General features: G+C 45.3%; 1 protein-coding gene across 4 annotated transcripts in view; it reads left to right on the top strand.

The window, feature by feature from the left end:
* Positions 1 to 23,197, top strand: part of DAAM2 (dishevelled associated activator of morphogenesis 2) — a 228,822-nt gene that overhangs the window by 189,893 nt on the left and 15,732 nt on the right. For all 4 annotated transcript variants that reach the window (XM_077925643.1, XM_077925642.1, XM_077925644.1 and 1 more), the window contains 6 exons: positions 7,231 to 7,315; positions 9,280 to 9,386; positions 10,144 to 10,232; positions 10,945 to 11,113; positions 11,401 to 11,508; positions 13,512 to 13,572. In XM_077925643.1, coding sequence (XP_077781769.1) covers positions 7,231 to 7,315; positions 9,280 to 9,386; positions 10,144 to 10,232; positions 10,945 to 11,113; positions 11,401 to 11,508; positions 13,512 to 13,572 — 619 coding nt within the window. The remainder of the gene's footprint in view (positions 1 to 7,230; positions 7,316 to 9,279; positions 9,387 to 10,143; positions 10,233 to 10,944; positions 11,114 to 11,400; positions 11,509 to 13,511; positions 13,573 to 23,197) is intronic.

The raw sequence follows: 23,197 nt of genomic DNA, 5'->3' as shown, positions 1-23,197 counted from the left end.
GTGTGCTCTTTAAAATACTTGGAACTGGGACTCCTATCCCCTCCCCCAGAAAAATAGTATGCCAAGAAGGAGTCTAACCTTTTCTCTGAGAAGCTGGTGTGTGTGTGTGTGTGTGTGTGTGTGTGTGTGTGTGTGTGTGTTTTGACATGCAAGGATGTTTCTGTAACTTGGAGCATTCAAACTTAAGAATCCCCCCCCCCCATGAAGTAGTACAGTCCCAGCAAAGTTGTACCAACTGATTTTCTTTGAATATTCAGATCAGCCCCAATACTGTTTTCTTTAAGAGAGGGAGTTGTTGGACTTCAACTCCCATCAGCCCCAGCTGCATGGCCAGTGGTCAGATTAGTTGGAATTTTAAGTCCAACATAATATGAAAGGCCACTAGTTGCTCATCCCTCTTTTAAGATGGGCTTCCATGGGCTCATGAAGGTGTCTTGTTGATAGTTATCACAGAGGGGAAAGGCTGAGTACATCGTGAAGATTTAAGTAGCCTTTCTTCCATCTTGGAAGTTATGGCCATGCAGCTTCACACATGTGGCTGCTCACAGACAGCTGGTGTGCTGATAGAGCTTCCCCATTTCTCTCCTCTACAAACAAGGGAATTCTCTTGTGTCCCTATAAGGAGGAAATGTGCATGCAGAAAAATAATCTTGTGGGGCGGGAAGGGAAGCCTGTTAATATGCATCTCTTAATATGCAAATCTATTAAAGGTAAAGGTAAAGGGACCCCTGACCATTAGGTCCAGTCGTGACCGACTCTGGGGTTGCGGCGCTCATCTCGCTTTATTGACCGAGGGAGCCGGCGTACTGCTTCCGGGTCATGTGGCCAGCGTGACTAAGCCGCTTCTGGCGAACCAGAGCAGCGCACAGAAACACCGTTTACCTTTCCGCTGGAGCGGTACCTATTTACTTGCACTTTGACGTGCTTTCGAACTGGTGGGTTGGCAGGAGCAGGGACCAAACAACGGGAGCTCACCCTGTTGTGGGAATTTGAACCTCCGACCTTCTGATCGGCAAGTCCTAGGCTCTGTGGTTTAACCCACAGCGCCACCCGTGTCCTTCCATCAAATCTCTTGCTCTCACCTAAAAGCTTTCTGACCCCTCCATTTGCTACGTCAAGTCTTGGTGAGCACCATTCGTGGAAGGCTGTGTGCATTGGTGCTTTGCATGGCTTCATTATTATCTATCTCGATTGTATGGTTTATACTGATAAGGCAAATGAATTGATTTTTAAAGGAGAAAATATCCTCCTTTCTCCCAAATATGAGCATAAGCGTATCCTGGTGGTTTTGAGGACAGGCGTGGCTCTAGAATAAATGGCCCTGCCTGTGTTAGTTGTAGCGCATCTTCCGTCAAAGTGAGCACAGCTTAAAGATGGAGCGGCAGCATAGCACCGCGCTCCTTCTCTCTGAGGAGAGATGGCTGATGAATGTGGAGTGTTTTCTGCGTGAGAGTTTTGGCAGTTAGCTTAAACCCAACCAGTGACCATCTTGAAGGAGAAAAACGAGACAGCCACATCTGTGAAGTGTGCTGTGATGTAAAAAAATAGAAGGCAAATCCAGCATGACTCCCAGGCATATTTGGAATAAGTCACTGTCTCTTTCCTCCCCTCTCCCCCTTCTCTGTGCAAGATGGCCAAACAATAAGCCACTTCATGTCTACTGACATTAAATCAGCTGAGGTGTCCTGAGGAGATTAGTGATGAATGAGGCTGTAGAGTCAATAGGGGTCATTCATGTGTCCTAAGGGGATCAAGGCAGCGGCAGGCTAAGTATCATTTTAGGAGCATTTTGATAATAGTGCAGCTTCAGCCTGACTTGGAGATTACTCAGACATTTGGGTCTCGCCAGCTCTGCGTGACTTAATGTGGTGGGAAAGAGGAATAAGCAGTGTTTTGTTTCCCCCGTAATCTTCAGAAACCTACCTGGCCAAGGTTAGAAGTCAGGAAAGCGGTGAATATAATTAGCAGTTTTAACTGTAAAAGCCCAATATGGGGTCTCAGGAAGCAGAAGAAAAAGGAGTCGTAGGTGCTGGAATGTGGCAGACAGGAGAGCAGGGTGATAGAAGAATAAGTCACAACAGAATGGGCCTCAGGCTAAGACAGATCTTGCAGGACAGCAAAGGAAGGTAGCAGACACTGTCAATGTAGAGCTTCTCACAATCTTACTCACTCTTTCTTCCTCTGTCAGTGAGTCACATACACACCACTGGTCCCCTTTTTACATAGCTGTCAGCTTTCAGATTTGAAAATAAGGGATCAGCAGCCTTGAAAATAAGGGATCAGCAGCCTCACCTGTCCCAGGGACAGTCTACAGGATATCTAACAATCCAGGATAGCAGCAGGAAGCAGTGGGAAACGGCGCTAGAATAAGGGAATTTCCTGCAAAAAAAGGGAAGGTTGACAGCTATGCCCTTTTACCAACTTACTGGCTTCAGCAGCTGCAAGCTTCTTCCTTAGTCTGTGCACGCAACATCGAAGCGCATTGGTTCCCCCAAAGAATCCTGGGAACTGTAGTTTATCCCTTGCAGAGGTACATTTCAAAGCACCCTTAATAGACTGCAGTTCCCAGGATTCTTTGGGGGAAGTTGTGTGTTTTAAAGGTATGGCGTGTACACAGCCTTACTCTGGCAGCCATCTTTCTTTTGGGATGAGTGCATCTGGCACTGAGTCCCTGTTGCAGTGTGACTTGCTCCTGACTTAAATGAGAATTTTAATGAAACCTCATATTTCTCATGAAGGTTTTTAACTAAATCTAGAAGGGTTACATCCCTACAATTTTTCTGGGATTTTTGAGAGTGTTAAGCTTGGCAAAAGTCAAATAAGTAAATGTATGTTATGGTTGTGCATAGACTAATTCAAGGGTTTGTTTGTTTTCCAATTAAAGCAGAAATATTAAGGTGCTGTATCTCAGTCATTTCTTGGTGGAATTTTTTGCTTTTAATGGGCAGCTTATAAGTGTTCACCATGTAATCTTGTTATGATCTGGACAAGTCACCCGGATTTTACAACGATTACAGGATGTAGGCCTCAGTATGCTAGAACATTCTTTGATGCTTCTGCCTTCCCTATACAAGTTCTCCTCCTCCCCCAACTTTCTAAAGAGTATACACGGATTAAAATATAATACACCCCCTGCCCACAGACTCATCACCTGATAAGATACAATATAATAAAAGGGAAATGGTTTGGGAGGGAAGAGGTAAGTGAGCAAGTTTGGGTACCAGTTCTTGGAAATCATGTAATTTCAGCAGTATCATTTGATTGGGACAGATGGGGTGTTTGTCTTCAAAAGTACCTTTGGGTTTTAAGAGCTTTTTTATTTTTATTTCTTGCCTTGCCAAAAAACCCCTGTATTTTTCACTTTAAAAATTCAAAGGTGTTGTTCAGTGTAGCCCTACCTTGTTCCATTCTGCTGCTTTTATGCGCCAGCAACTGCTTAACTTGGTTGTGATTCCATAGCCTTTGTTTTTTGGTAAACAAATAAGAAGCAGAGATGATGGTGCTTCAGTTATGCATACAGCCTGGGGTTTGTCAGTTGTTATGCCAGTGGGAGAAATCTATATTTGGCTCCCATAAAACCAGTAGGAAAATCACTGCTGATACATATCCAACAATGAGATATGACTTATTTAGTGTTTCTCCTCTGGCCGTGATCACACTTTAATGTGGTGTCTCCATTACAACCAGCACCCCTCTTCCCCCAAGTAGTCATCTTCGCTCAACCCTGAGTGGAAAGATTCTAGGGATCTGCTTTAGGTTTTTGTTCAAACCAGTTCACCTGTTTTTGCTTAAAAAGCAACACATCTGCTTTTTGTTACTGTTGGCTATTTTAAGATCCATTGCGTGGTTAGTCAGAAGTTTTGAAAAAAGACAACAATAATAATGAAAACACTTGATTAACAGCCCTTTGGCCCAATTGCTCATCCATTTCTAGGTGTGAGAGAGAGTAGCGCATTTGTGGTTGCGTGAGTTACAGCTGTGTGCTGGCTTAGTATAGTCTGAGGGCCAAACTAGACAATAAGTTATATAAATATGTGTCTCCCTAACTGTAGAACTTCTTTTTCTTTTTACAGGGCCCCTGATTTGATGGGGTATATGCCCTTTTTTAACCCTTTCCCCCCAGTTTGGCTTCCCCATGCCAGCAATTTGCATAGAGAAATAAAGCTCTCTTTGAGTCAAATGAATAATTTGTCAGTGCAAATTGCATGTACAGGCCCCCAAATCTAGATCTGGATTAAGCCCTCTAATCTCCACACTAGGGTACTGATACAGATCATCTAATATCTTGGCAACTGGTATATGCTTATATCCAACAATCGTACACTTATACTAGCTACATATCTCAGTTTAAGTGATATATTTGGCCCTGAGATTAATAGACTCTGCAGTGATCTTTGAGGCACACCTTAAGCTCCATGTATTCACCTGCAGACTTTCAGTAAGTCTTGTTGAATTGCATCTTAGAATGGGACCATGTAATTCTCTGTGATAGAAGGACAGGTTGCCTGAACCAAACATTTCCTTGTTAGTTGCTTGTTCCTTTCATATCTCCAATCTTCTTGAACAGATCTCTGGTTCTTCCCATTCTATTGTTTTCCTCTATTTCTTTGCATTGCTCGTTTAAGAAGGCCTTCTTGTCTCTCCTTGCTATTTTTTGGAAATCTGCATTCAATTTCCTGTATCTTTCACTATCTCCCTCGCATTTTGCTTGCCTTCTCTCCCCCGCTATTTGTAAGGCCTCGTTGGACAGCCACTTTGCTTTCTTGCATTTCCTTTTCATTGGGATGGTTTTAGTTGCTGCCTCTTGTATAATGTTACGAGCCTCCATCCATAGTTCTTCAGGCACTCTGTCCACCAAATCTAAATCCTTAAACCTGTTCCTCACTTCCACTGTGTATTCATAAGGGATTTGACTTAGATTGTATCTTACCGGCCCAGTGGTTTTTCCTACTTTCTTCAGTTTAAGCTTGAATTTTGCTATAAGAAGCTGATGATCTGAGCCACAGTCAGCTCCAGGTCTTGTTTTTGCTGACTGTATAGAGCTTCTCCATCTTTGGCTGCAGAGAATATAATCAATCTGATTTCGATGCTGCCCATCTGGTGATGTCCATGTGTAGAGTCGTCTCTTGTGTTGTTGGAAAAGCGTGTTTGTGATGACCAGCTTGTTCTCTTGACAGAACTCTATTAGCCTTTGCCCTGCTTCGTTTTGAACTCCAAGGCCAAACTTGCCCGTTGTTCCTTTTATCTCTTGATTCCCTACTTTAGCATTCCAATCCCCTATTATGAGCAGAACATCCTTCTTTGGTGTCATTTCTATAAGGTCTTGTAAGTCTTCATAGAATTGGTCAATTTCAGTTTCTTCAGCACCAGTAGTTGGTGCATAAACTTGGATTACTGTGATGTTAAAAGGTCTGCCTTGGATTCGTATCGAGATCATTCTATCATTTTTGAGATTGCATCCCAGTACAGCTTTCACCACTCTTTTGTTGACTATGAGGGCCACTCCATTTCTTTTACGGGTTTCTTGTCCACAGTAGTAGATATGATAGTCATCCGAACTGAATTCGCCCATTCCCGTCCATTTTAGTTCACTGATGCCCAAGATGTCAATATTTATTCTTGCCATCTCATTTTTGACCACATCCAACTTACCCAGGTTCATGGTTCTTACATTCCAGGTTCCTATGCAATATTTTTCTTTACAGCATTGGACTTTCCTTTCGCTTCCATGCATATCCGCAACTGAGCGTCCTTTCGGCTTTGGCCCAGCCGCTTCATCAGCTCTGGATCTACTTGTACTTGTCCTCCGCTCTTCCCCAGTAGCATGTTGGACACCTTCCGACCTGAGGGGCTCATCTTCCAGCGTCATAACTTTTATATGCCTGTTGTCTTTGTCCATGGAGTTTTCTTGGCAGGGATACTGGAGTGGCTTGCCAGTTCCTGCTCCAGGTGGATCACGTTTGGTCAAAACTCTCCACTATGACCTGTCCATCTTGGGTGGCCCTGCACGGCATAGCTCATAGCTTCTCTGAGTTATTCAAGCCCCTTCGCCACGGCAAGGCAGTGATCCATGAAGGAGAGTTGCTTAGTACAGTTGCACAAATGTTTCGGATTCTTAGATTTCACTGCTCGTGCTTTTAGCATTTTAAATCTTGAGATAACTGAGCACCTTGGGAAGGCATCAAACTGTCGGGTTTGGAAACTGAAAACATGGTGAGGACACAGTACCTATGACCATAGGCAGGAGCAGCACAGATTTCTCTGGAGTATCTGGCTTAATGGTTCTGAAATTCGAGTTGGAGGGGAACTTCTCTTGGGGATGTAGGAGGGTAATTCATTCTCCATGGCCTCTTCGGTTTTTGGCTTCCCTGCTGAAACTGATGCCAAGTGGAAGGATGAGTGTTATGATTTTCCATACACAAAGAGGACCCATTATCCATTCAATATGAATTGTGTGTATATATATTTAGATGAAGGGAAATGACAAAATAAGAGTAATAGTGGAGTCTCTCTGACAGCCTGTTCCTATGCTTCAGTGCATAGTTGCTGCAGAGCATAGTTTCCAGTTGCAGCTTCCCAGCTCAGATATAGGGATATGCCTTGTCTTCTGGGTCTACGCTATGCATTGGCTGAAGGGCATATGTTTGGCCTTACATTTTTGCATAGCTAGAAAGAGCACAGCTCAAATTTTAAAGGTTTTTATTTTTAACACAACCTTCCATGTTTTAATTACTAGCTGCTGATTATATTGGGCAGTGTTAAAATGTGTTAAATATCTCAGGCTTAGTACTGTTTCCTGTCTGGGAAGCATTGACATTTGTTTATTCACTATTCCAAGACTATGAAGGCAACAAAAAGTGTGGAATTTTTCAGTGTTTCTTTTCTTATTTTTCTGCAAGGTACTATAAATTAGACTTTGAAGGCTCCCGTCATGTGTATCTCCACTGATGTTTTCCTTATGCATGGAGGTTCTTCCACCAACTCCATTGGGAAGTTGGCCCTGTGTGAACAGTCCCCCCCCCCCCAATATATTGTATGTGCTTAAAGTTAATTGCTGTGGTAGCCATTTCCAATCACTCAAGAATGGGGGGGGATGTTTGCAAGGTTTAACTTTTGCTCACTCTTATAGATCTAAGGGAAGTTTTTACGACAGAATATTGGTTGAACTTTCAGATTCATCAAAATTAGCCATGCAAGCAAAATAATGGGGCAATATTGATGTTGTTAAAGGTTGAAGCTATCCAATGAGGAAATCCGACAAGCAATCTTGAAAATGGATGAAGAAGAAGATCTTGCTAAAGATATGCTGGAACAGGTAATATGCTACTAAACATGTTGATTTTAATGGGAATATTTCTCATCCTCTTTTCACTCATGTCATGCTACTTATTATCTAGAGCAAGGGTCAGCAACCTGTGGCTTCCAGATGTTGTTGGACTGCAACACCCATTATCCCTGACCATTGTCCATACTTCATGGTGCCTCATAAGAGTTGGATTCCCAACAGCCTCTGGAAGACCACAGGTTGCCCCACAATGGGCCATACTACAACCTGAAGGCAGCCTTTGCTTCTTGGAATAACTGAATTTGGCTTTGAAATGTAAAACAACACCAGCTCTCCAACCTAACACTCACATCATGTTAATATGGCAATTTTCTTCAGAGTTCCTTCATAGCTGTTGGTCTACTAAACTAATAATAATAATTTCAGATGACCCAGTATTAATTTACTATTGTGAGGGAGGACAGTGCTGGTCCTAAGACTTAAGAAAGAAAGAAAAACAGAAGGAAGAAAGGGTAGTGAAAAAAATATATTTAGAATTGGGGGTGAGTGAAGTAATCAATGTATCTTTTAAAAATGGTGTGCTGAGCTACTGTAGGGTAATGTATGAGAGTGTGGTAGCCTCACCTGATATTTAACCTCAGCCACAAACTTACTAATTGCCCTTAGAGAAGCCACTATACTTTATTTCAGTTGCAGGTGATGCTTTGGTATGGATCTCATCTGTGCCATTATTTTTGCTATGGTAGTTTTAGTCCCGTAAACCACCAGGTCTGCAATCCTATATACCAGGCATCTCCAGCCTTCGGCCCTCCAGATGTTTTGGACTACAATCCCCATCACCCCTGACCACTGGTCCTGTTAGCTAGGGTTCGTGGGAGTTGTAGGCCAAAACATCTGGAGGGCTGCAGGTTGGGGATGCCTGCTATATACACTTAACTGGGGAGTAAGTCCCATTGAAGGCCATAAGACTTACTTCTGAGTAGATAGGCACTATGAGTTCTTTTACATGCTAAAATGAGATTAGTATCTCTCTTTGGAAGGTCCTTTGACTTTCTGTTGAGCCAACCTGGGCATTATAAATATGATCAAAGAGTGGGATATAAATCTGCTTAAATGAATAAATATTCCAAAAGCTCTTGGTTTGTACATTAGCTTGGTGTTGAGAGTATCCACAAAGAACATTGCATTCCAGTTTTCAGTGTTCTTTGGCTATTATAGCTTCCTGCACTACCATTATCACATCTATGGATTGCTGGCATTTAAACTGCTCCTTAGTATAGAGGAGGGAATGATAAAAAGCAGAACCATTGTCTGATGTTTCTTGCAGGCTGTTTGTTTTAGTAACTAGGGAGCTTTTGTGCATGTGTGCGTGTGTGTGCACGCATGCGCAGGAGCACACACACACAAACATAGACACGCTTCGCCAGGCCAAAACATTACTCCCACTAGATATGTAAAAAATCTGTCAACGTATGAGCTTTTAAGTTCAACACATGAATAGGAGCCTCTATTGAGCATCTGCCCAGTCACACTGATATTGTTCATTGTCTCCCCAGGGCAAAACCATTTTTTAAAGTTTGGGGGGGGGGGAGGAATAGTCAAAGCCTTGTGTCTACTGGAGGATGAGTGGGCTCAACACTTTTAGGGCCAGATTGTACTTCATTTACACCCAGGAGTGACCATTAAGGGAGTTCTTTATTGGACATACACTGCCTGTAGCTGTTAGATATGGGAAATCCTATATGGAATTTGAAAGTATCTAATGAGGATCACAGAGGGGAGAATCCAAGTCAGAGAATCCAACCAGATGTTTCAGAAAGGTCACTTGTATGACCACAGCTGCCTTGCTTAGAAATTACGGTCACATGGGGAATTCCAAGCAGCATTTTCTTACAGTAGGCAACCCTATTAGTTCACTCTCCTGCTGTCTTCCCCTTGCCCTGGTTAGTTCCCTCATGCTGTCTTTTTTTCTCCTTCCCCACCTGTGGTTCCAGCTACTGAAGTTTGTCCCAGAGAAGAGTGACATTGATCTGCTGGAGGAACACAAGCATGAAATTGACCGCATGGCTCGGGCAGACCGTTTTCTTTATGAAATGAGCAGGTGTATATATACTACATATAAACGTCTCTGTCTCTCTGTGTGGTGTATCTGTAGGCATGGCAGGAGGAGGGAATAAGAGCAGGGGCGTAATTCAGAGTCTCCTATTTGCTTTTTCAAGCTGTTGTACTTGTCAGCTAAAATTGATCATAAGCCACTAAGAGAAATCCCTTTATCAAGATATTGCTGGGCCAGCACTGCATAAAACGTTGCAATTCGCAACAGAGTCTGAGGCCAAAGACTCATGTTGGTTTTGCCTATGAGTGCCCTTGATGGAAGGAAATATTGGAAGCTTGTTAGACTGAATAAATATATTTCTATGCATCTGGATTGTTTTTTTCTCTCTCTCTCCTTCCCTCCTTCCTTCCTTTTCACCATTTCAAGTGAAATGATGACTGTTAATGATGGCCCTTAGCACTCTGCTGTACTATACAGTGTCTTAGTGCCCAAAGCCAAATGGCAGATGATGTTTCTTAAACTCTGCCAGCCACCTTATTTATTCCACCCACCGAGGCTTTAAAGCATCCTCTAGTTCAGGGGTGGGGAACTTGTGGCCCTCTACCATGCCCTCTACCAGGGTCAGCCTTGGCCATGCTGCCTGGGGCTGATGGGAGTTGGCATCCAGCAACATCTGTTGGGCCACAGGTTCCTCATCCATACCCTAGTCATTTTAGGTTTTGTATAAATACAAACTGCACTCATAGTGGATTTGTTTTCTGGGGCTCCCTTGAAATATAACCCACACCTTTCACTACTTTAGGATCGACCACTACCAGCAGCGGCTTCAAGCATTGTTCTTTAAGAAGAAGTTCCCAGAGAGGCTTGCAGAAGCGAAACCCAAAGTAGAAGGTAAAGCGAAAGTTTTCAGAGACCATTGCAGAACTTGCAAATAGATGCTGGGCTGTAGGCAACTGAGTCGTACTCAGAGTAAACCCATTGAAATGAATGAACCTAAGTTAGTGGCGTTCATTAACTTCAATGGGTCTACTCTGAATAGGAATAGCATTGGCTGTCTTCCACTGGGTAGTGTTGCGGTCAGTGCAAGGTAACCACCGTGTGGTAGGTCCAATCACAATTCTGACAGCGTAGTTTATATTGCCTGGCTCCTCTCTGTCTCTTTTGTTAGCTAGACCACCATCCTATGTGAGACCCACTATGTGTGGGTACCTCTGCCTCACTTGACAGTATCTGTGTATCTGAAGAAGTGTGCATGCACACGAAAGCTCATACCAAGAACTAACTTAGTTGGTCTTTAAGGTGCTACTGGAAGGAATTTTTTTTGTTTTCACTTGACAGTAAATACCAAAAATTTTTTGCTTGCTGCAGCTTCTGGTTTTCACTTTGAATGGAAACCAGAAGTTGCTGTATATGCTCTTCACTGTAATGAAAAAGCTCTTTAGTGACATTCTTATACATTTTTGATTCTCGAGGGGAAATGACTGGGGCAGGGGCTGTTTGCCTTGGGACTTGGGATTTGGAAGAAGGATGATTGCCTCACATTTGCTGATTGAAATGGCACCACTCTGTTAACTTAAGGGAATTTCTTATCTCTCTCTTTCAGCTCTTCTCCTGGCCTCCAAGGAGCTCACACGTAGTAAGCGGCTGAAGCAACTCCTGGAAGTCGTTTTAGCCTTTGGCAACTACATGAACAAGGGCCAAAGAGGAAACGCCTATGGCTTTAAGGTCTCCAGCCTCAATAAAATAGCAGACACCAAATCTAGCATAGATAAGTAGGTTTATTTGCTTACTTGCTTGTTTATTCCTTATAAATATTTTTATGTTGTTCTTCATTAAACATTCTCTGTTGGATGGGTGGGTCCAAGTGAAATATTTTTTGTTGCTGTTATAAAGAGATATGTTTGTTTTTTGTTTACATGGCTTTTATTAAAGAAACATAAATGCTGATGCTTATCTAACCCTGAACTGGTGAGCCTGATTTCATGCCAGATATCTTGCATGGCATGTCAGTTATTCCCAATATCCTGTTTTTTGCCTCATTCATATCTGTTTTTCTTAGGAACATTACGCTGTTACACTACCTGATTATGATCTTTGAAAAGAACTACCTAGATATTCTAGACATGCAGTCTGAACTACAGCATCTTCCAGAAGCAGCAAAAGTCAAGTAAGTTTGGAAATGGGGCTGGCATTAAAAATTCAGGATGGGTACTAGATCATTGTGTTGACATTTGCTCATTATATATAAATCGGCAACCTGACTAGAGGCGACATATAATAATGTGTTGTAAAATAGGCTGTTAACCTGCAGTGAAAAATGGAATATGACCTGTACAGCATTAGTGGGTAGATGTTGTAGATTCACATGATGCTGCAGCAATAAATCTGCTAGCACATTTGCAAAGCTATGCAGGGTCCAGATTGGTTTCAAATTGGATGGGAGACCATGTGTTGAGATTGCTGCATTGCAGGAATTTAGGCTGCATGACCCTTGGGGCCCCATCCAATTCTACAATTCTACGTTTCTGCCACTTTTTATAGCCCAGTATACTATTGCATGAAAAGCCAACAGTTATCCCTCAACATTAGCAGTTTTCCATGGATCTTTATGGTCACTTTTTATTCAACTAATCAAAAGGGGTTATTTTACTCATGCCACAATCTACAATTCTTGCCTGGGAATAAGTCCCATTAAACTCAGTTTCATTTCATTTTCACTTTTTATTACATTTTAATCTCACCATTCCTCCAAATACTTCAAGGTGATGAACATGCTTCTCCCTCTCTACCCATTTTCTCCTTACAACAACCCTATGAGGTAGTTTAGGTTGAGAGGCATTGACTGGCCCAACGTCACCCTGGGAGCTTTGTGGTCTCCCAGGTCCTAGTCTAACACTCTTAATCACTACACCATGCTGGCATACATCAGAGTGGATGTGCATTGTATTCTGCTGTCAGTTTTTGGGAGGAGGGCATAATAATGTCAGTGGGGTGGAAGAAGCTGATCCTCTTTAGATGATTATTCTGGTGCTGGGTTCCTGCCTGTGAGTTAAGCAGGTTAATCAATTAATCAATTAATCAGTTAATTAATTAATTAATTAATCAATCAATCAGTTAATCAATGGAATTCCTGTCCTGCCTTTCTGCACTAGGTGCCCAAGGTGACTTAAGAACAGAAAATGATTAAATTTGTTAAAAGATACATACTAATAGAGGAGATAAGAACATAAGTCAAGATGTCAGGGACTGGGCAGAGGAGAAATGGTGGAGACTGCTTCCCCAGCCTGACCCTTCCAGAGAAGAACGAGACAGTTCAGAATTACAACAGGGGTTTGAGGAAGGTTACAGCTCAGAGGCAGATGAGCAGAAAAGCTGGGAAATGGGAGAGGAGAAGGAGGAGGAGGAGGAGGAAGCATCAGGGGAGAGACAGCTGAATGACTCAGTGTCTTTAGAAAGCATTCCAACCCCCCTCCCCCCCTTCTAGAACCCGGTGGGCATTGAAAGTAGGAGAGCAGAGACCTCAAAGGCAAAAGGTTCTTTCTAGCACCCATAGCGATGTCTCATGAGGAAGTGGGAGAGACGGAGGGGGTGGGGTTTCACTCAGAGCAACACCATTACTAAAAGAGGCTGCATTTCTAAGCCTATCTCTGTGAATATTGAATAAATAGCATTGGTAAGAACTTTCCTTGTTCTATCCATTCCTGGCAACCTACCATGGGGGTTTGGATCCTCTGATGCCTGACACAAGCAGAACGAAAAACTAGTCAATAGCAAACAAATAACCAGTCCATTAGTCCCCCAAAGGCCTCTATTGGAAGAAGAGAAGCAGAAGCTCTCTGCTTGATTTAAAGCTGGCCATGCCATGTCAAAATGTTGGGCGCTTCAGCCTGCCTCCCCCATTTCATTTATCCAGAGGCTGAAAGGCTTATTCTCTTCTGAATAGTGTGGGATCTTGCGTGTGAGTCTGAACCCTCCTATTAAAAGCTCATGCAACACAGAATGGACCTCTTCCTGCCACCTCTAAAGCATCTGGTGTAGGGCTGGGGCCGGAGGCAGGATACCAGACTGGATGGACCAGCGCTCTTTACTGCCTCACCAGTTCCTGCATTCCCATGTAACACTGCTCTTTTTGTTTTCAACTGCTGTATGTCTCTCTGTGTCTCCTTGCAGCCTGGTGGAGCTGGAGAAGGAAGTGAACAACATAAAGACTGGATTGAAAGCTGTTGAAGCTGTAAGTATTCCGTGCTTTCCAAATACTCACTCGGGAACTCGGGCACTGTGTTTTTGGTGAGAGAAGAACGAGCTTTTCTTCTTTTGTCAAGCGCCGCCTGTTTCCCTAAAACCGTCTCCCGTAGGGCTGGGCTGATGATATTACCAGATGTACCCCTTAAGAAACTTGTTTGATCTGCTACTGAGAGCTGGGGGAATGGGAGTTTGACAAATGACATGCCCTAAAAATGTTGGAACACTTGCTTTTGCTTCTTTCAGAGAGGTTTGGTCTCTGAGCAGGTGTTTGGTGTGGCCTCTGTGGACAGGTCTGAACGGGTGGGGTGTAGCCTATGTATCAAATCATTTAGTAGCGGCCAAAACATCTGCCAAGGAGGGAGAAAGGCAGGGAAGCAAGCAGGTATGGAACTGGTGGTCACACAGCTGTACGGTGCTGCAATACAACCAAGGATGGGGGAAAACACTGATTCAATTTGTACTTGGCAAACCTACCTGATTCACTTTTTCAGTACGTTAAATGAAGCTCAGCCATCCTTCAAAATTCGTACTTCTCAGAATTTTGCGATGCAGTTCTGCAGCCAACTAATTGAATAAAAATGCATATAATAAACATGCATTTAAATACATGCTTGTGAAAATAATATAAAAAATGTTCTTTATTAGGGGAAGCGGCTTTGCAAAAATGTGTATATTAACAGACATCCACACTAAAATGCTAAAGGGAAGTCCATTGCTAGATCTTTTGCCATCTGTGGCACTTGTAGCTCTCTGAATGAGATGTCCCTTGCTGAGAATCCCTGTAGGCCAATCTGCTGAGAGTTGACTATTTTATTTTATTTTTATTTTTATTTTATTTTAATTTTTATTTTATTTTATTTTTACTTTGCCTTTCCCTAATGTAGAAAAAGCAATTAAAAAAAAATAAGCATTAATATAAAGCTATATACAGTACATATATAACATCTGTTTAAAACATGAAAACAATTACAATAAAAATAGCAAGACACCAGCCCTTCCATTAAAGCTATCATTTCTCAAAAACCTATTGGAAGAAGAAGGTCTTCACCTGCCAGCAAAAGGACAAGGAGGGAGCTAGTCTAGTTTCTCCAGGGAGGGAGTTCCAGAGCCTGAGAGCAGCCACCAATGGGGCCCAAGATCCTTCAAGTAGCAGAGGACAGGTGGAGCATTGTCTCTCACACCAAACATGGCTGTCTGTTTCTTTTCCCTTTTGCCCACCCCCTGCACTACAGGGTACAGCCTGGCATGTAGCTGCCTTACACCAGCTTGTTCTGTCCATCAAACTCAATATTGTCTACTACTCTTGTCATGCCCAGGGATCTTTCCCATCCTATTCTGTATGCAAAACACTTGCTTTACCTGTGAGCTGTGGTTCCTGCCCTGACTTCCCTAGCACATTTCTAGTTCAGTGGATCTGTTGGGAGATCCACTGCCAGGGAGACAAAAGGCATCATGCCACCACGCTGTCTCCGGACGTCCATCCACCTCCCGTAGAAACGCAGTACAGTGGTACCCCGCAAGACGAATGCCTCGCAAGACGGAAAACCCGCAAGACGAAAGGGTTTTCTGTTTTGGAGGCGCTTCGCAAGACGAATTTCCCTATGGGCTTGCATCGCAAGACGAAAGCCCATAGGGAAATGCTGGCGGTCGGGAGCAAAGACTTTCGCCCACAGCCGGCCTTCAGAAGAGGACCTCTTCTGAAGGCCGGCGGGGGGCAAAAGTCTTTGCTCCCCCCCGCCTGCCTTCCCCCCGCCTGCCGGGGGCGATCTTAAAATGCTGGCGGGCGGGAGCGAAGCGTTCGCTGCCGACCCCCAGCATTTTAAAATCTCCAAGGGACAGCAGAGAAGTCTCTGTCCCGGGGAGGTTTTAAAATGCTGGGGGTCGGGAGCGAAGCGCTGCCGACCCCCTGCATTTTAAAATCTCCCCGTGTCCCGGGAAGGTTTTAAAATGCTGGGGGTCGGGAGCGAAGCGCTGCCGACCCCCTGCATTTTAAAATCTCCCCGTGTCCCGGGAAGGTTTTAAAATGCTGGGGGTCGGCAGCCCGACCCCCAGCATTTTAAAATCTTCCCGGGACACGGGGAGATTTTAAAATGCTGGGGGTCGGCAGCGCTTCGCTCCCGACCCCCAGCATTTTAAAACGCTGTTCCGAAGGGGGGGGTGGGGACACCTGCCCCAGCCGCCCCACTTCGGAAAGCTGTTCCGAAGCGGGGAGGGGGGGCGGGGACATCTGCCCCAGCCGCCCCACTTCGGAAAGCTGTTCCGAAGCGGGGAGGGGGGGCGGGGACACCTGCCCCAGCCGCCCCACTTCGGAAAGCTGTTCCGAAGTGGGGAGGGGGGGCGGGGACATCTGCCCCAGCCGCCCCACTTCGGAAAGCTGTTCCGAAGTGGGGAGGGGGGGCGGGGACATCTGCCCCAGCCGCCCCACTTCGGAAAGCTGTTCCGAAGCGGGGAGGGGGGGCGGGGACACCTGCCCCAGCCGCCCCACTTCGGAAAGCTGTTCCGAAGCGGGGAGGGGGGGCGGGGGCATCTGCCCCAGCCGCCCCACTTCGGAAAGCTGTTCCGAAGCGGGGAGGGGGGGCGGGGACATCTGCCCCAGCCGCCCCACTTCGGAAAGCTGTTCCGAAGCGGGGCGGGGGGGCGGGGACATCTGCCCCAGCCGCCCCACTTCGGAAAGCTGTTCCGAAGCGGGGAGGGGGGGCGGGGACATCTGCCCCAGCCGCCCCACTTCGGAAAGCTGTTCCGAAGCGGGGAGGGGGGGCGGGGACATCTGCCCCAGCCGCCCCACTTCGGAAAGCTGTTCCGAAGCGGGGAGGGGGGGCGGGGACATCTGCCCCAGCCGCCCCACTTCGGAAAGCTGTTCCGAAGCGGGGAGGGGGGGCGGGGACATCTGCCCCAGCCGCCCCACTTCGGAAAGCTGTTCCGAAGCGGGGAGGGGGGACGGGGACATCTGCCCCAGCCGCCCCACTTCGGAAAGCTGTTCCGAAGCGGGGAGGGGGGGCGGGGACACCTGCCCCAGCCGCCCCACTTCGGAAAGCTGTTCCGAAGTGGGGAGGGGGGGCGGGGACACCTGCCCCAGCCGCCCCACTTCGGAAAGCTGTTCCGAAGCGGGGAGGGGGGGCGGGGACACCTGCCCCAGCCGCCCCACTTCGGAAAGCTGTTCCGAAGCGGGGAGGGGGGGCGGGGACATCTGCCCCAGCCGCCCCACTTCGGAAAGCTGTTCCGAAGCGGGGAGGGGGGGCGGGGACATCTGCCCCAGCCGCCCCACTTCGGAAAGCTGTTCCGAAGTGGGGAGGGGGGACGGGGACATCTGCCCCAGCCGCCCCACTTCGGAAAGCTGTTCCGAAGTGGGGAGGGGGGGCGGGGACACCTGCCCCAGCCGCCCCACTTTGGAAAGCTGTTCCGAAGTGGGGAGGGGGGGCGGGGACACCTGCCCCAGCCGCCCCACTTCGGAAAGCTGTTCCGAAGCGGGGCGGGGGCGGGAACACCTTCTGAAGGCGGGCGGGGGGCGAAAGTCTTTGTCCCCCCTGCCTGCCTTCCCAGGGGCTTTTAAATCGCCTCGGAGAGCGGAGAAGTCCTCCGCTGTCCCGGGGTTTTTTAAAATGCTGGGGGTGGGAAGAAAAGCCCTTGTTCCCCCCCCCCCAGCCTTCAGAAGAGGTCCGGGGACAGACTGTCCCCGGACCTGGTCTGAAGGCGGTTTCCCTAGGAACGCATTAATTGATTTTCAATGCATTCCTATGGGAAACCGTGCATCGCAAGACGAAAAAACCGCAAGACGAAGAGACTTGCGGAACGAATTAATTTCGTCTTGCGAGGCACCACTGTATCAATCAATTAGCGACACAAAGCCTCAGAAATAGCTTTCCACATTCCAAGCCTTCTGCACGCTCTATCAGCAGAGTTCGTTCAGCGAAAGATGCACTAAGGAGAGCATATTTACAACTTTATTCAGCATTGGTCAGAACAAAGGGAAAAACATGACTGCCTGCTTGCGTGTTCAGGCACAGAGAGAGAACAAAGGCAATAGACAAACAGAAACTTCCTGTGAGCAGGAAATACGTAGGCTGTGACTCACAACAGCCTGTCCCTTTTTTAAGGTGGAACGGAAATATCCTAACAGGATCATGCATCCATAATGGAGCAGAGAAGGCACCTTGTAGTTGGTTGTTCAAAACAACCACAGAGAGAATTGCCTGCCTACTTTCTAGGGAGCAGCTTAGTCCTTTCATTTTCTAGGTAAAGGGTAAAGGGACCCCTGATCATTAGGTCCAGTCGTGACCGACTCTGGGGTTGCGGTGCTCATCTCGCTTTATTGGCCAAGGGAGCCGGCGTACAGCTTCCGGGTCATGTGGCCAGCATGACTAAGCCGCTTCTGGCGAACCAGAGCAGTGCACGGAAACGCCATTTTACCTTCCCACCAGAGCGGTACCTATTTATCTACTTGCACTTTGATGTGCTTTCGAACTGCTAGGTGGGCAGGAGCTGGGATCGAGCAACAGGCGCTCACCCCATCGCGGGGATTTGAACCGCTGACCTTCTGATCAGCAAGCCCTAGGCTCTGTGGTTTAACCCACAGTGCCACCCGCGTCCTTCATTTTCTACTCGATGTTATATACTTGGGGGTAATCACTGTAGAGCTCTGTTACTACAAGCCCTGTGAATAGAATCACACTGGACAAACAAGGAATGGAGCCAACGGGCTTTTGCAAAACAGAAAGACTCAGTCATACAGGGCCTTCTCTAGGGGATTGTGGTCTGGTGAACTGAATGTAGGACCTAGAGCCAAGAACACCTACTTTCTCCTCTTGGCTGTCCACTGGCTTTTCTGTGTGGCCTTCATAAAGTCATGCTACTTCTGCCTCCCACCTGTGATTTGGGATGACTCTTTATCATCATCGCTGTTGCAGCAAAAATACGTCAAGCAGCAAGAACCAAACATCATTGCAAGGCTATATTATTACATTGTAAAGTTTATCATCCAGTTCATTTTATCTTATTAAAAAGGTAAAGGAACCCCTGACCATTAGGTCCAGTCATGGCCGACTCTGGGGTTGTGGCGCTCATCTCGCTTTATTGGCTGAGGGAGCTGGTGTTTGTCCGCAGACAGCTTCCGGGTCATGTGGCCAGCATAACTAAGCCGCTTCTGGTGAACCAGAGCTGCGCACGGAAATGCCGTTTACCTTCCCGCCGGAGCGGTACCTATTTATCTACTTGCACTTTGACGTGCTTTCACTTGGAATTATTTGCGAACACTGGGGCTGCTTTGAATAATCTCCCCAACTGAAGATTCATCTATGTAGGATACTTTGGAGAGGAAAGAGTGTGATATTAATGCCAAAGTTTAATGTATGGATCTACTTCAGATGTTACAGATATAGCTGTAGTAACGTATTCAACATGGGTCTGTGAGATATACCCGCTAATCCTGCAGTGTGTGAAGTGACCCTTAGTGGTGTTAGTTGTGTGAGTGCAGCACTCGGTATGGACCGAACACAAAATTTTACATTCATTCTCCCTGGACTGGAGAACATTATTGCTCCTGCATGAATAGCTGGTGACATCAATAGTATCTCAATATGCTAGATAGCCAGGGAGTTAAGGTGCCCTCTCATTCTCACTCCTGACTGTGGGGAGTAGAGTGGTGGAACCAAGTATCCCCTGAATACCCGCCCCCGTTTACACTGTAAATGACTTCTCTCAGTCTGACTTCTCTCAGTTTGCAGGTTCAAGATCGCTGTCAGTTGACTTAAAACACAACGTTCATGGGTTTTTATTTTTTTAAAAAAGATATTTATTAAAGTTTCAAACAATAAAACAAGCTTCACAATACAAAATAGGAAAAAAGAAAAAACACCACTCAAAAAACAAAAAGAAAAACACAGTAAAAAAACCATCAAAAAAAGCAAAAGAAAAAATACATGAACAGACATAAAAAAGAAAAAAACAATTTCTTAGATATTATTCTCATAACCCTCTTTCCGGACTCCCTCGCATCTCCCTTTTCTGCGTTCCCTTTTACAGAATCTTATTCAGCAAAACCTCACCTTCTTTCAAATCTTATTTCATATTATACGTTTCCACTATTATGTCTCCAGTTTTCCCCCATTTTTTCATTTTGTTTAAGTTTGACATAATATTGTTCTGACTTCACCTTTGTTCTGTTGACCATTTTTGCATACACCTTTCAACTATATCACTAATACCATATTATCTTTGTATCCCGCATCATTCTAACATTCATACAATTTACAGTGCTTTTGCAAATAGTCTTTAAATTTCTTCCAGTCCTCTTCCACCAACTCTTCTCCCAGTTCTCGGATTCTGTCAGTCATTTCTGCCAATTCCATATAGTCTATCAGTTGCATCTGCCATTCTTCCAGGGTGGGTAAATCTTGAGTCTTCCAGTGCTTTGCAGTAAGTATTCTTGCTGCTGTTGCTGCATACATAAAGAAAGTTCTATCCTTCTTTGGCACCATTTGGCCAACAATGCCCAAAAGGAAGGCCTCTGGTTTCTTAGGGAAGGTATATTTAAATACCTTTTTCAATTCATTATAGATCATTTCCCAGAAAGCCTTAACCCTAGGGCATGTCCACCAAAGGTGGAAGAATGTTCCCTCAGTTTCTTTACATTTCCAACACTTATTATCTGGCAAATGGTATATTTTTGCAAGCTTGACTGGGGTCATGTACCACCTATATATCATTTTCATAATATTTTCTTTCAAGGCATTACATGCCGTGAACTTTACTCCAGTGGTCCATAACCGTTCCCAGTCAGCAAACATAATATTGTAACCAATGTCTTGAGCCCACTTTATCATAGCTGATTTGACCGTTTCATCTTGAGTGTTCCATTTTAACAGCAAGTTATACATTCTTGACAATACCTTAATTTTCGGTTCTAACAGTTCAGTTTCTAGTTTCGATTTTTCCACCTGGAAACCTGTTTTTTTGTCCTCATTAAAGACCTCCCTAATTTGACGATAATGTAACCAATCTCGCACTTTATCTTTTAGTTTCTCAAAACTCTGCAATCTCCAAGTGTCTAACGTTCATGGGTTTTTAAATAAAATGCTATTGGAGCTGGCCTTTTTAGTTACAGTCCAAACATAACATGATCTTGTAGGAACTTCTAGAGCATGCGATGCGAGGACTAGAACGATAGAGTTAGAAGGCATCTTGTCAGTCACCTGGTCCAACCTCCTGCGAATGCAGGAAACCTACTATTTCAGCATCCCTGAGAAGTGGCCATCCAGCCTCTGCTTAAAGTCCTCTAACGATGGAGGACTTCTTGATACAGTTTGTTCCACTGTATTCATCCTTTTTCTTGTAGTTTAAACCCATTGGCTCGGGTCCTGCTTCTGGCAAGAAATTTTTTTTTTGGTTCCATCGCTTCAGTGTATTAAGCCAACAGTTGGCTGAGTGTGGTGTGCAAGCCAGGCCATTGGAAATGCTGCTCAGCGCTCGCTTCCACGGAATGAAATACCGTTCAGTGTGCATTTTCAAATCTCAAGCTTCATGTGGATTCACAGTGGTTGTGGCAGAGCCAGTTTGCATGATAAATATTGAGGAGGTCGCTCTCAAGTTCTGATTTTGTTCCTTGACAAGCTCGCCCCACCCCTCTCCAGCAGGCATATTTCCCCTTGCATGCTAAGAAAGCTCTCTGTGCCCAGAGCTCCTCTGTGTTGGCTGTTTCAGGCACCCAAGAAATTACAGGATAGTTGCAGCTGTTGAGTGATAAACCATAGATTCGGTTTGGTTTCAGGCTTGTGAGTTGTTTGCCCAGTGTCCTTGCAGTACCTTCTCCTTCCCTTTCTCGGGCAACATCTTTTTCCCATTCATGCACCCGTCCCCCTCCCTCCCACCTCTGTTTAGCCTTGGCAGCCAGCACCTTCCCCTCTTGCTCATTCATTTCACTGCTCCCCCCACCCACTTTTGGCATGTAAAAATGCAGCACTATAGCAACAATGGAAGGCCCTTGTTGGGAGTGGACTTGATGGAGGGGGGAGGGAAGGTGCAACTCTTGACTGTGTTCCAGCGTGTTCTCGCCACAGTCCTGGCTCTGACAGTTGAGAGGGCTCTTCAAAGCCCCTTATTACAAACACAGGGCTAAAAATAGGTTCACAGTCAGCTGCTCAACAGAGGCACTTTGTAATCCTTCACTTCCCAGGGCTGGCAGCACCATTTTAAAAAATGAGACTTGAGTCCAGCTCTGAAAAACTTCACAGAGTGAAGCAGGCAATGCAAAGTATATCAAAATGCAAATTCATAAACACTCTCCATTCTCTGTGAGCCCTGCCAGGGCATCCAACTGCCTTGTTGCCAACTGTGTTTGTAGCTTTTACGGCGAATACTTGTTTTTAAACCTGCACTAACTCTGATAGTGTAGATTTTTGAGCACAGTGTCCTAACTTTCACTTCTGAATTTTGCAACTTCCGGTGAGAGTTGTTGTTCAGCAACACCTGGAGAGCCAGAGTCTCTCCCCCAAACTAAACTCTGTGCCATCTTAAAGAGAATATCTAATGCCCCAAACAATCCCAGCACAAGATAATGCTTCAGTTAAAACGGGGGGTATTAGTAAGCCATTATTGTAGCCAGCATGTTTCTTACAGAAGGAAAAGATTCCCTGCCCTGAGGATCTTGCAGTCTAAATGCTGATAGGAAGAGATTGGAGAAAGAGAGGGGTGGCATGGGTAGCTAGCTAAACCTGACAAAGCACAATTAAAGGTTTTTGGGGGCTCCCAGCTCTAAATACAAACAACCCCATAATATTTCCATGTGCTGTATAGTTGTCTTTCATATCTTCCGTCTGCATCCCACCAGATCCCAAGGAACTGAAGGTGACTAAATGGAGGTTACCTCTCTCCATCCTCTAGGGATGGGCAGATCACGTCATTTCTGGCCCTAGTCAGTTTTGCAGATGTTAACTCATACACCCATTCCATCCCATTTCTGTATTAATTTGTGATTTTTTTTTTAAATATGAAAATTTGAATACATGTTAAAACACATCAGTGAACATGTATTTTATCACAACTTGCAGTTGTCCTAATGGGAATCCAAGAAACTTCTCTTTGGTCCTCTTATCTTCACAACAACCTTGCGAGGCCGATTAGACTAAGAGTGTGTGATGGGCCCAAGACTTGCCATTGAGCTGCATGACGAAAGGGCGTTTGAGCCCAGGTCACCCTATTTCACAATCTCGAGCAGCTTCAGGTGTTCAAAAGTCAGTCTGTGCTCGCTCAGTTTTGAGATCCAGTTCTCAAGGCGCTCACTGCTGTTTCAGGCAAATAAGTCCATTTGGCAGATAACCTGAATATGGAAGTTCAAGGCAGCACCAAACTGCCCAAGCTGAGAACTGCAATCTCAAAAAAGAAAAGAAAAGAAAAGTGGAAGATAAACCACTATCTGATTAACGATTAGTTTCATTTGGTTTGGAGGAAATCCAGCGTGCTATAATGGTTGCACAACGGCAACAGAACACCCAGAGGTTAGAGCTTATGCCATGCCCATTATCAAGCCTTGTGGTGAATGGAGTTGCTTTGAAAGGAAGAGTAAGGAGCACTTGATACTGTCCTTGACTGACCTCCTGAGGTCATTCAAAGCACTGACA

This window comes from Podarcis muralis, chromosome 3, assembly GCF_964188315.1.
Source record: "Podarcis muralis chromosome 3, rPodMur119.hap1.1, whole genome shotgun sequence".
NCBI lineage: Eukaryota > Metazoa > Chordata > Lepidosauria > Squamata > Lacertidae > Podarcis > Podarcis muralis.
This window is presented reverse-complemented; position numbering and strand designations above follow the sequence as displayed.